At 41.1% G+C, this 13738-nt stretch overlaps 1 protein-coding gene across 1 annotated transcript; it reads left to right on the top strand.

The window, feature by feature from the left end:
• The first annotated feature begins 727 nt into the window (after positions 1 to 727).
• LOC149996402 (protein-lysine methyltransferase METTL21C-like) lies at positions 728 to 10633 on the top strand. The gene is made up of 6 exons (XM_090258460.1): positions 728 to 751; positions 1351 to 1459; positions 2915 to 3053; positions 5903 to 6054; positions 8971 to 9088; positions 10000 to 10633. Exons 3-6 carry the CDS (start codon positions 2927 to 2929, stop codon positions 10392 to 10394), a joined length of 792 nt encoding a protein of 263 aa, XP_090114586.1. The 5' UTR covers positions 728 to 751; positions 1351 to 1459; positions 2915 to 2926; the 3' UTR covers positions 10395 to 10633.
• Positions 10634 to 13738: the final 3105 nt, after the last annotated feature.

The following is a 13738-nucleotide window of genomic DNA, read 5'->3' on the forward strand; positions in this document are numbered from 1 at the left end:
TTACAACAGCTTGCTTTTTCCTTTACAGAATTTTTCTGATTTCCTGCTCAGTTCCGCCCCCACTAAATACCCCTTATGGGACTTTAAGCCCTTACTCATGTCACTTCTTATGCAGAGACTGTTCTCATGTCTTCCTTGCAAGTTTTCACTACCTCTTGGTAGTCTTACGTTGTTTCTGGGTGCTAGAATCAGGGTCCAGGACAGAGACCATGGTAGGCATGCCCCTTCCTTTAGCCACAGGAGTTTGGCTAATGAGCAAAAAGTTTGCAGGCCCATAAACTTCAACTTCTCAGCCCCCACTTTTTAAAAAAGCGAAATATAAGTCTACATTTCAAATAACATCACAGAATACCGCTGAGTGCAGTCTCTGCTCTGCTGGAGTGATTTTCTGGACCTTTTGAGGATGATTCTTATTTCATGTTCCAAGGATTGTGTGTGTGTGTGTGTGTGTGTGTGTGATAAATTTTAATATATGTGTGAGATAAATTTTAAGAGAGAGAGAGATTGAAAGAGACACAGAGAAAGAGAGAGAGAGGGAGTGAGGAAGAAAGAGAGGTTGAGAGAGAGAGAGAGAGGAAATCCTAGCAAAGCAATGTGTCTGGGTACTGGTGGGTAATGCTACCCTAAATAACTTGGACTTCCACTGGCTGGCTTTTGTTCATAAAATGCTAATCCTTTTAAGTGCAGATCTATATAAAACATTGGGGATTAAAGCGTACACAGATATCTCAAATCTCTTCTGCTACATAAGGTAAATATATCTTTAAACTAACAGCTCAAAATTATTTTGAGGGTACATACTAACAGAGTCATTTTTTAAACTTCCCAATTTTTTATTAAATACTAACGTGTGATATATATATGATGTGTCAAACTAATAATGAACGCTGGGCAGATTACTGTAGTTACATTCTAGGTCATTTTTCAATGTGTGACTGTCTTTGGGAAAAAATTGATTTCTCATGTCAACTATAATGATGGGGGAGGGAGTCACTTCATTTCACAAGGAAAATAATTCTCCTTCGCTTGTAAAATGAAGAAATGTTTTAAACTTAATGTTCAGAGTTCCATGATGCTGGACGGGAGTCTGGCACAGAGTGTCATATTGCATGACTTCTCTAGCTTCAGAGATGATGATCATAGTAGATATTGTAGTGAGTCTTTGCACAGATTACTTTTCTTAACTCCCACTACCACCATGTGAGGTAAGTATCATCATTATCTACATTTTCAACAAAGACAGCACATGGCAGAGCCAAAGTTCAAATGCAGGCTCCTTGCCACAGCGCTGAGACTTTTGCACCGAAGATGCTCTGTGGATTCATAAGCCACCAGTCTGCTATCTTCTAGGGGAAACTTCCTGGAGTTGTGGGAAAGTTGAAAGGAAGAAGCAAGTATCTTCAAGAGAAAACTCTTCTCCTACAAAGCACAGACCAACAGATCACTCTTGGCTGCTTTGGTGAGTTGGAGAATTAGGAAAAATGTTCACTTATTTGACTCTAGAGCCAATGAAAATGTTAAAGTACTTTCACAGCAATCTCATTTGTCCGAAATCCTCTTGCACATGGATTTGAGGGACATAGTTTCTACAGGTGTGGGATGGAATTACATTCGCCGCAGGGACTGGCACTCTTTCCTGTGTTTTGTTTGCTCCCTGGAGTAGGTCAACGCCTGGATGGCAGGGTTTCCTGTTGGTTTCTGGGTCAGCCAGTAAGTTCCGGTGTGGCAGGTGTGGCAACTTGCTATCCAACGTTGGCCAAAACAATATGATGATAGGCAATGCGTGTGTGAGTGGAAAATACAGAATGGTAGACACAAACAAGAAAAACCACTCACATTTTGTAAAAAAAAAAAAAAAAAAAGACTAGAAAATGTCACTGTGATGAGAAGACATTATGAGTCATTTCAGGGTGAATGAAGCAAGGAAAGGCAGGGCCAACTCAAGCTGTGTCCTGCCTCACATATAGGAAGACAGTCTCTGCAGCTGGACCTCGATTTGATTCCCAGCTCTGCCACTAACCAGAGCTGCATGCACTGGGGCTGCTTAGTCATCTCTCTGTGCCTGAATTTCTCTCATCTGAGAAGAGGCATAATAATGGCATCTACTTTACAGGGTTTGCTGTGAGGATTAGATGAATCAGTCCATGTAAAACACTGAAATGTGCTTGGCAACAATATGACATGTCCTGCAGCGATGTCAAGTTTTATTATTTTGACACCGATCAGTGACCCTAGCAGCCAGGTCCTCTTTCCTGAATCAAGAAGTTTTCCCATGCTGCACTAATCACTTTTGCTCTCCTGTTTCTCACCACGGCCCTAAGAGGTAGGCAGGCATTATTGTCCCCTTTTTGCTGATGAAGAAATGGCAAGGAGGAGATTAAATGAATTGCGAAGTGTTAGAGTGGGGAGCCAAAGCAGGCTCCTGGCTCTCTGCCCCACAGCCCTTTCTCCTGTCTTGCAATAAAGCCTCGGATGAAAATGGAGTGGCGCTGCATTTGCTCCAAATCCTGGCTTCTCACCCATGATATCATTTCAGTCCACAAGGCGCTGCCAATAGTCATATTGCTAGACCAGATTTTCTTTACTAAGATTCAGCTTCCAGAGTTATCAGAAGTACTCTTTAGACCCTGGCAACATCATGCCCACCAACTCCAATTGTTCTGTTTTTGCCTTTCTTCATGCACAGAATAGGTTCGGTCACGTTTAATGGTCTCCCTCTACTTTGCTCTGCACAACCAGGATGGTAGCTCCTTGAGCGGGTGCCCTGCTCGCCCAGGGAACTAAGCTGAAAAGCAGGTGTTCTTTTCCACTCAGCAGATGCTAAGGCGATAAGCTGCACCTTTTAGAGCCCTCTGAGAGACTCAGACAGTCTGGGCTGAGCCACTCGGGTCTTGTCCAACTTTCTGCTCTTCAGCCGGCTCCCGCTATGGACGCGTGTCTGAGCTCCGAGCAGCAGCCTGGGCGTCTGGGGAAAGGATCGGGCTCCCCAGATGGCTGGTTTGAGGCAGAGGAGGAGACGCTGCAGAAAGACAGCACCCGTGGACGGGTAGGAGGTAAACCCCCTTGTCACCTCAGCACCTTCTCAGTTGTTTTTCTAGTGATGGCATTTTCCAGCTAACTGCTGTGAGGAGAATTTGCATTTCCTTTTAACTCTAGATTTTTAAACGACAGTTATTGAGATATAATTGACGTGTAACGTTATATCAGTTTCAGGTGTACCACAAAATGATTCGATATTTGGATATATTGTGAAATGATCGCTACAGTAAGTCTGGTTAACATCCATCTAAATTGTTCGTATAATGAAGCTTCGTAGGAAGATGCCCTTATGCAAGCATAAGTATCATTATTTACTTATCAAAATCCACAAAGTTGTTTTGTCTTGTGTATAAATCGAAGATTGTGTATTTCTGTAACAAGAACCTTTAAAGAGAAATGAAACTTAGATTAGTTCCTGCTTTTCACCAAAATGCATTCCTGGCAGCTCTGTCACACACGGCATCCTTGTAAAGCAAAGCATATCTTCCCATCAGGACGATGGAATCATTACAGTTGCATTTCTGGACAGGGACTTAGTAGTTAGTAATTGATAGACATGAAAAATAATGTCATAAAAGCCAAGATATAGCATTTGTAACATTTACAATAATTTCATGTGGTATAATTATGTTTCAACTCTACTAAACTAGAATTTATTTATTTTTACTTAACTGTTTACCTAAAAATGCAACTTTACTTTTCTCTAAAACCTGGTCCCTCTAAAACAACCAGGCTAGCACAGATACACTAGATGAAAATATTTACTATGCAATAAACATAAATTTCTATATCTTTGTAGAGCATAAAATGTTCTTATGGGAGAATATTTATATACCCATGTTTCTTTACACTGTTGATCGGGGAAGTATAAACATTATTAGCTTATTAACCTGCGAAATGATGAGCCATTCAAAATCAGCCCATCAACTTTCTCCCCAGTCCTGAGGGTCCCTGGTTGGTGATATGTGGGAGGAAGGGAAGAGTGAGTGCTTGGGCCATAGCAGGGGTAGGGTAGGGGAAAGAAGCCTGCAGGAGTTGGCATGGGTGCCTGCTGGTGTCCGCTCTTGATGAAAGCCTTTGAGGAGAAGCGCAGCACTGTGCTGACTCCTCATGCTGACTGGCCTGAGCCAGCTCCTGAATTTCAGGAACTTTGTGAGTTGGTTATTAAAATGGCCATTATTGAAATTTAAGTTATATAAATGTATAATTAAATTGGTTATATGAAAGGCAAAGGTATCTTAAAAAACTAAGGTCATAAATATGACTCATCATGAATTATTTTAGTACATCTGACAATTAGCTATGCTCTTGAGGCCACTGATATCGCGGGTGTCTGGATGGCAGAACTACTCCATGATGGGGCGCTGCTGCACATCTTTTCCTGGTGACATTTTACCAGTAGTTTGAAGTCACCGGGTGGGAGTGTTTACGCCATGGTCAACATCACACTCTACAAACTGGTGCTTCTTTCCCTTGCGCCAAACTGGTCGTCAAATATTTATCGGTCACCACAGTCTATTCCTCAGCCTTCTAATTGTCTCTGAAACCGAATTCAGAGTCAGCCTCCCTGTCCTCTGAGAGAAGCTAGGGCTTCCCTGCTCATTCATAAATATTGGGTTGGTGTTGTTAGATGTCAGTAACTTCATAGAGGTAGGTGAGGGTCACAGGTCTTCTTCCCTCCCCTACAGACTCCCACAACCCTACCCAGGGCTCATGACAGGAAAAGACAACATCTCAGGGCTGACTTGGCCACTCTTTGTCAACAGTGCAGTCCCTGGTCTCTGGAAGCTCGCCTTTCGTTAAGGTTAAGAATTCTCCTTCCCGTGTGGGACACACTAAGTCAGAACCTGTGGCCAAGGGCAGTACTCTGAAGAGCTGCGGACATCTGTTACGCTATTTAATAAACCAGTCTCTTCGCTCACACTATGGTCAAAGACCTTTTCCCAATCTGCCACATACTGCTACTTTTTTTTTGTAAAACACAACAAAAATGAATTTCTAGGGAAACAAAATGAAAATACATGCAAAACACAAGCATGTAAATCGATTCAACAGGCATGATCAAATTATAAAAATTCTAAATGCTTACTCCAAGTTTCTGTACTGTTTCTTCCTGGGAACCTGTTACAGTCTACAGACCAGAAGCGTAGAACTGTCCTAATGCATATGGAAATCAGGGATACCTGAAATAGCCTGCGTGCCTGCCTCTCAGGGGTTGACTCCTGAGTAGGTTTCTTTAAAGGCCCACCAGCCTTCTTCACCCTCTATTCACATCCTTCTCCAAGCAGGTGCTCTTTTCCTCTCATTTTATGTGATATTTGAGAGCTGCCAGAGTGGGTCATGAGAGTAAGGAAGTATTTAAAGCAGTAGTAACTTAATAGTCAGAGCTCATCTGACAACCTCCCCTGGACTGCGGGGCTGGCTCATCTTTGGGTGACCTGTACCTTTTGAGGAGCCGATGTAGGAAGGATTTAAGGAACACACTCCAGCCAACGTGTAGGAATGTTACCTCAAGACCTAAAAATAGTCAGGTCCATGTTTGCCCAGGTCTTCCTTACACAGGCCGCCCATCGGTGACATTTTCCTGGTGCCATTTAGTTTTCTCCTGTCGTCAAAACAGAATGTGGGGATGGAGCCACACCTTTTACGTCACCTCCTAAATAGAGGGAAGGAATCAGGACATCCTTTGGCATTTCATCATCTGATAGAAATGTCACATCTGAATTTTATGTCCCTGTCACCCCATATCATTATTTTGTGTGAGTTTACAGCCATTGTCATTGATAGCATTGGCCCTCTGTTGAAAGAATTCTCAATCTGTTTCCATCTTACCAATTGTACTATTTTATTTTCTGCTCCACAGATTTTAACAGCATAGAAGCGTCTCTTCAGAGCCTCCAGGAATTTGTTCCTACAGATTATGCCAGCTACACTCAGGAGTATTATCTGTTTGCAGGCAAGAAGATTGTCATTCAAGAATCAATAGAGAGTTACGGAGCGGTGGTGTGGCCAGGGGTGAGAGAAATGTCACACAGGGATGGTAGGATTTCTGGAGGTGATAATAACACTCATACATCCGTGTTACCTTGGACAACTTGCCAAGTGTTTAACATTCTGTGTTTCTCCAACTGAGGCCCAGTTGTTGCCCTGCCTCCAGCGGTATGGGTGGCGTGCTTGGGCTGCACAAATACATAGCGCCTCTCCCATAGACATTGATTTTCCTCTGTGCTATGGTCTTGAAACATTATTCTTTATATTAACATAAACTTGAATATATCAGGAAGTAGAATGAAAAATTCATGTGAATTGTTAAGATAAGAAATCACATTTTGAGGGTTTAGGCTTTGCGGCATGTAGCTTGGGGCCATTCCCACATACCCTCTGGGACTTGTTTCCTTTCACACTGTGGATATTCCAGTAGAAACGTTTAGGGAGCATGACTGCAACTCATGTTCTCCTTGCAACAGCCCTGTGAGGATGCCGCCGAAATGGGAACGCTCTGAATTTAGAGCGAGAAAACCTGCTCTTCCCTGGCTGAGTGGTCATGGACACTCACTCCGCCTCCATTTGCCTTCATTCCCATATTCAAAGCATGGGGCAGGGTTAACGTCCAGCTCCCAAGGTGGTTGTGAGGGTTTAATGAAGTGATAGGCCCAAGCTCATGTTAGCTGTAATTGTTAATGTAATATTATTAATAGTAATGAATTACTCAATTAATGAAGAAAAGTTAATGATTTGGCAAAGCTATTGCACTGGGGGCGCAGTGCACAGCCAGGCTGGGTCAGTGGCCTCGGATGCCAGCGCTGCTGTTCTTTCCATTGAAGGGCTTTCAGCCTTGGCTAAGAGAGGCTCCAGATCAGAACAGGGTGGAGGTGAACCAAATTGGGATCTCGTTAAAATGCAGATTATGATTCAGGAGGTCTGGGGCTGTGCCTCTGCACCTCCCACAGGCCAGGGTGATACGAACCTCAGGTCCAGGGACTGCAGGTACAATGAGAAGTCATGATTAGGGGTTCCATGGAGAGCCCCCTGCATGATCCAGGGTACTGGCGGCAAGTGAAAGGGGAGCAGAAGGAAGAAGGGACAGCCAAGGGGCTCCACACTCTTACAGCTTCACCCCCTCTTGCTCCTCCCAACCACGGAAGCTCTGCTTTCACCCCTTATGCATGTGTGACTTCTTTCGAAATAAGATTTTTCTTTTCTTTTTTTTAATTGAACTTATTTGGGTGACATTGGTTAATAAAAGTATATAGGTTTCAGATATAAAATTCTGTAAGACATCATCTGTGTATTGTACTGTGTGTTCACCACCCCAAGTCAAGTCTTCCATCACCATGTCTCCCCAGATTCCCTCTGCTGCGAACCCCTTCCCCCATTTCCCTCTGGTAATCATCATGCTGTTGTCTGTGTCTATGATTTTGTTGTTATTGTTTTTCTTTGGTTTGATGACAAGTGAGAAAATCACCAAACTACTCCACAGCTTTCTATGATAATATATTTGACAAAGAGACAACCATGGCAGCGGTATCAGAGATCAGGAACAGAAAAAGATACTTGCCCACTGGGCTGTTTTATTCTCATTAAGGCCTAAGCCTTTCATCCACCAAACTCTGGCCTCTCTTGGGACCTCAGCCCCCTGAAAGCTATAAAAGAAGGGTTTACATAAAGTGGGAAAACACCCTTTTCTTCTGTGAGTTCTAGTGCAGCTCTCTGTGAAAAAGATCACTTTTCAGTGCTGACAAGTAGGGCTAAGAAGGAGTGGGGGAGTGTTTGTAATGTCAAAAGATATAACTGTTCCTGAGAAAAGCTCTGTCACTGGATAGCACCCCAGCGGGGCCAGCCTCTCACAGGGCAGGGCTATCTCTTTAGAAAACACCTCGAAAGCTATGTCCTCTTGAGAGCTCTAGTGACCCTGTCTTCCTAATATTGACACCCCCACATCGCAAATAATTACCCTTTTTTCTCAAGGGACGTTTGATTTTCTGTATAAAAAGCTATCTTAACTTATTTGCATGTTTGTTTGTTTTAACATCTCCTTGCTACTACAGTTCAAAGTGTGGTCCATGACCCAGGATCACTGGCATCACCTGGTGGCTTGTTAGAAATGTGGTCCTGACCCCCCACACAACCTTGACCCTACTGCATGAAGATGTACATCTTGAACCAGGCCCCCAGATCATTTGCATGCACACCAAGGTTTGAAAAGCGCTCTTCCCTTAGTCTAAGTATTTCTTAGAGGAACCACTTAAATAACTGCCCAGTTGTCCAGTATAACAAAGCCCTAGCCCACTTAAGTTTTGATAAAGGCTAGGAGAGAGGTGTTGAAGACATTTATACAACACTTAAAAAAAAAACTATTTTATTTATTTTTATTTTTAGAGAGAGGGAAAGGGAGGAAGAGAAAAAGGGAGAGAAACATCAATGTGTGGTTGCCTCTTGCATGCCCCCAACTGGGAACCTGGCGTGCAACCCAGGCATGTGCCCTGACTGGGAATTGAACCAGAGACCCTTTGGTTTGCAGTCTGGTGCTCAATCCACTGAGCCACACCAGCCAGGGCTTATACAACATTCTTAAAGCAGGTGGAGGTCCAACACGACTAAACCAGAGCAAGAAGTTGCTGTCTTGTAGGCCTCACTGCCCGGATTTGCAAGGCATGAGCTGATCTTCCAATTCCTAGAGATTGATCAAGAGTCTTCTAATGCAGGCGATTTAACAAACCTGTTTTCTTTGATGCATAGTATAATTTCTATATTTCAGAGATCTAAATACATCATTAAATGTATATTTTGATTCTGATGAATCTTTCCATAAACTGAAACATTAATATAATATTTATATTTAACTAAATTATTTAACTTGGGGTAGGGATTGGGGTCATTACTAGTTTCCAGTGTTCCAGTGCTCAAGTGACAACTACAAATATTTTTTAGGCTACAGCTTTGTGTCAGTATTTGGAGGAACATACAGAGGAACTGAATCTTCAAGATGCTAAAATACTTGAAATTGGTGCTGGACCAGGCCTTGTTTCCATTGTGGCCAGTATTTTAGGTTTGTGTATTTGTTTATTTCTGACCTTGTTTCATAAGATCTTTATTGTGACAACAATGATGTGATTTGTCATAGGCTGTGGTTTATCACAGACTGTAGTTTAGGTGCTTGGCCATGATTTCACTCATTGACTCTCCCTCAGATGTCATGAGCTAGAATCACTACAGAGATAAAATTATTGCGTCTTAGAGAGGCCACCAATTACCATGTGATGAAGGTGAAATTTTGGAGGTGTCACTTTTAAATGTCTGTTGTAAATAACTATGTTATGTTGTCTTCTGCTTTTTGTTGCAAATATTTTAACTAACAGTTTGAAGGGGGAAAGAAAAAAAAAAGTGAGTTAATCCAAGGTGAACATAGATCTATACCCAAAATGCAGGTTGTGAGTTCCCGGGCACTGGGCAAGAGGTAGGTATTAATCTGTCATACTTCTGCCCACAGTATTATAGCCTTGTTTTGTATTTTTAACTAATTTGGTGATCTATTTAGTGAACCATTGTCACTAGCTTTTAAATGCCTAAGAATTCATTTAAATGAATTTAGATAAGGGTGAAAGTCATACAAAATAGATCATCCTTTGTGGAAAGAAAACTGGCTGCTGAGTGAATACTTTATGCCAGAAAAAAATAAAATCTTAAGACAAATGTAATTCAGGTGGGGAGGTGCTACTGTCATCTAGTGGATGGGGTCCAGAGAAGCTGCCAAACATCTCACAGAGCACAAGGCAGCTCCCACCCCCACCACCGCCCCTGAAAGACTTATCCAGTGGAATTATATCAAATATGTCCAGCCCATAAGTCAGTAGGGCCAAGGTTGAGAAGCCCAGTTCTATTGCTTTTGTTTCTTCCTGAGAATATATGTCCACCCTGAAAGCCCAAATGTTTTAAGGTAACTAACACTTTTTCTCTTAGGAGCTCAAGTCACAGCAACAGATTTGCCTGATGTCCTAGGAAACCTTCAATACAACCTTCTAAAGAACACACTAAAACGTACAGCACATCTGCCTGAAGTGAAAGAACTGGTGTGGGGAGAAAGTCTGGAACAAAACTTCCCCAAGGCAACTTTTTACTATGACTACGTTCTGGCCTCTGATGTAGTCTACCACCATTACTGTCTGGACAAGCTGCTCACCACCATGGGGTACCTCTGCCAGCCAGGGACTGTGTTGCTTTGGGCAAACAAGTTCAGATTCAGCACTGATTATGAATTTTTAGATAAATTCAAGCAAGTTTTTGATACAACATTCTTGGCTGAATTTCCAGAGTCATCAGTGAAAATTTTTAAAGGAACACTAAAATGGGATTAAATTAAACAAAATACCTTTTAAAAAATTAGTGTGTTTGGAGCAGAGTTAGAGATTGTATTGTCAATAAAACACTTGTAAGGTTGAGAAAGCAGTGCATTAAAAAACAAACTTGTACACCCAAATAAACAGAATTTAATATTACAGCAGCTTTCTAAAATAACCTACTTAAGATTATCTGGTTAATCTAAGTATCCACAAAGAATAACATGAAAGTATAAAAATAACTTTGCTGGCTGGCTTCCAAAAGTCTCAATGAAATGTTTAGTAAATTTCACATGAATAAATTAATGAACAAGTATATTTTCTCCTTGTTATTTCTACTGTAGAACACAGTTATAAACTTGTCAATATACTTCTGTCACATGTTTTTTGAAGCTGAGCTTCATGGGGTTCTTACATCTTAATTTGAAGAATCTTCTTCTAAGGATTTTCATTAGCAAAAGGAGAGGATATGGAATGACAGAAAACAATCGTATGCTAAACAATGACTAAAAGTGAAAAATATGGAAACAGAGCTAGAATTAGGAAATGGGTGCTGCCTAAGAAACTTCTTAAGAGAATTGAATTTATAAATACTCTCCCTCTGTGTCAACTGCCTACGACCATTGCAAGCTAAACTTCTTGGTTGTCTGATATTTTTTTAAATTAAAATATCTTAGAAAATTAGGAAAGAATAGAATTTTATTTGTTCTAATTAAAGAAGACTACAGAAAAATCTAAACCAAACATCACAATTATAGAATATTAATAGGGTCTCTTTTGAGGTAGAACCAAAAAAACTTAAAATTCCAGCTTTCCACCATTTCTCATCAGCATTGTACTGGAGATTTTAAGCAACATAATTGATGAAAGGAAAGAAATAAAGCATGCAAGTTTCGAATAGTAGAAAACCTTTTTTTGTAAAGGGCAAGATTATAAATGTCTAGGTTTTGTAGGCAATATACTGTTTCTGTACAATATTTTGTGTATTTTTGTTTTGTTTGTTTGTTTTTTACAATAATTTATAAAAATTCAAGAACAATCTTAGCTTGTGGGACCTGTACAAACAGGCCTTTGGTTGGCTTTGGTCCATAGGCCATAATTTGCTGACCCTGGACCTGTAGATAATTTACTATGAAATTACTGAAATTTGTAAGTGTAGCAAGTTTGCCAAATGTCAACATACAAAGCTCAAGTGTATTTAGAAATTCTAACCACAAATAGTTAGAAACTGAAATTTAAATAAAGAAATTTTTAATACCAATAGCAAATGCTTAGAAATAAAAGATAAGCAAGAGCATTTTCCGAGGTGGCGGTGGAGTAGGTGGATCTGTGTTCATCTCTTCCCAGAAGCAAACTGGAAATACAACTAAACTGGGGAACAATCACCCCAAATGACTGACTGAAGACTGGTGGAGGGGGAGTTTTATAACCAGGGACTTGCAGAAGAAGCTGTGTCGAGACTACACCTGCACAGCAGCTCATACACCGTGGTCAGGGATGAGCCTCCCCGCCAGTCTGAGGGTTGATCCCACCTACCAACAGGCCAACAGCAATCAAGAATACATCACCAATGGAGCTATCAGCACCCGAAGTCACAGAGCAACACGCCGGGAAGCCCTGGGGAGGCAGTCCTCCGGAGCCTCGGTGGGAACACCAGGGGTCTTGGGCAGTGCGTCCACTCCATGGATGATGCTTTAGAGGGCCGATCCCTACTCCCTAGCTTATATAGATTTTACTAACAATAATTATATGAAGATAATTGCTCTCTGCATGACAAGAAACACCTGGTGGGTTCTTGGCCCCCAGAAACTGGCCAGATTCCCAGAGTACATAGAGCCCCACCCTCAACCCTTTCCAGTGTTCAAGGTTGGTCTAGTCTTGTTTTGGGGGATGCTTACATAATAACTCTTGGCACTTTTCCCTTCTGAGGTCATATCTGAAACCATGTCCCCGGTTCACTTTTAGACCTCAGCAGTACAAAGTCTTATTTTGATCTCAAATAAAAATAAACAAACAAAATTTTAGACATCATTTACTACATACTTGTTTCTCTCAATTATCCTTCTCATTCATGCTGCGTAATTAAAAAGAACAGGGGTGGGTTTTATATTTTGTGGCTTTTTCTGCATAAGTTGGCAGCTACTGTTATAATGTAAGCTAATTTTATTATTTTCATACTGTGACTGCAACTAATTTTGATTTCCCATAACTCTTGTTGATGAGCATTTCCCCCACTAGATTACAGTGAAACAGACAACACTGCATCATATCTAAAGACCAAAGAGTTGAAAAAGTTTCTTTCCTCCACATCTGGTTCTTTCTGCAAGTCCCAAGAGACCTTAAAGGAGGAAACTATACTATAGATAAGTAGTCATACTCTGTAAATAAAAAGTGTCTTTACTCATGTTATTCACTTAGTCTGGAAAGCCCTTTGCTTGATCATTCCTACTGACTGAAACCCTCATTCCCATATTCTTCCAGGAAGCCTCACCTAAAATCTCAAATTGGAAGTGGTGGCTCTTGTGTGTCCCACAGCACTGTCGCTCTGGTTTCATTAAACCGCTTAGGCTGAGGTCTACATCAGAGTAAATTCCATATCAGCAGGCCCCTGCGAGATTTCAGTTTCCCGGAGGGGTGTTGCATGCCGTAGAAATCCAATTAACATTGAATTAACTAAAAGGTTTTTTGTTTGCTTATTTTTAATCAAGTCCAGTCCTAAAACAGGAAACTAAGCTATTGCACTTGATGTAGTTCCAACTGAACTGTAGAAAGGCATGGACCATTATTTCCAGCACTTAAAACATAAATTGTATCATGCTTCCACACTGCTTCATTAATTACTTCACAAAATCTCCTGAAAGAGAGAATTCCTTTGAACATAAAAAAATGCCCTGATTTTCAAGAACTATATTATTGTTACGTAAAAATATTTGCAAATATGGTTTATATAAAAAACCAGACTAAAATACGGTTCCAAGTAGTAGAACTAAAACAGTGGCTATAAATAAGAAAATGTGCATTAGAATCACTCAGGGGCATTCTCCAATTATGAATGCATAGCTTCTATTCCCAAATTATTTATAATACCAAAATATTGTTCAAATGCATAGTTAAGTAACTTTTGGCACCACCCACCATTGGTGGTACATGCTACAGCCATTCCGGGTAATACACCCTCGTGGGGTTTTAGTGTTGGGAAGCAGTCATGAGGGGAAACTACAAAAGGACTGAAAGCAAATACTGAATGATTAGCAGTGACTGGGTTGTGGGGCAATGCGTGGTTTCACTTCCATCCCCCACTTAAAATAACATATCCAGAAACAGCTCCTTGGGGGATCCCCATATGTATATTTGTGATTAGT

The sequence above is a fragment of the Furipterus horrens genome, unplaced genomic scaffold, assembly GCF_987537825.1.
Source record: "Furipterus horrens unplaced genomic scaffold, mFurHor1.1.pri manual_scaffold_12, whole genome shotgun sequence".
NCBI lineage: Eukaryota > Metazoa > Chordata > Mammalia > Chiroptera > Furipteridae > Furipterus > Furipterus horrens.

Bases quoted from the DNA above. Each gene is read 5' to 3' on its own strand.
- LOC149996402 (XM_090258460.1), top strand. From the start codon at position 2,927: ATGGACGCGTGTCTGAGCTCCGAGCAGCAGCCTGGGCGTCTGGGGAAA. The intron at 6,055-8,970 runs GTGAGAGAAATG...AATATTTTTTAG, and splicing joins GAGCGGTGGTGTGGCCAGGG to GCTACAGCTTTGTGTCAGTA. The intron at 9,089-9,999 runs GTTTGTGTATTT...TTTTTCTCTTAG, and splicing joins CATTGTGGCCAGTATTTTAG to GAGCTCAAGTCACAGCAACA.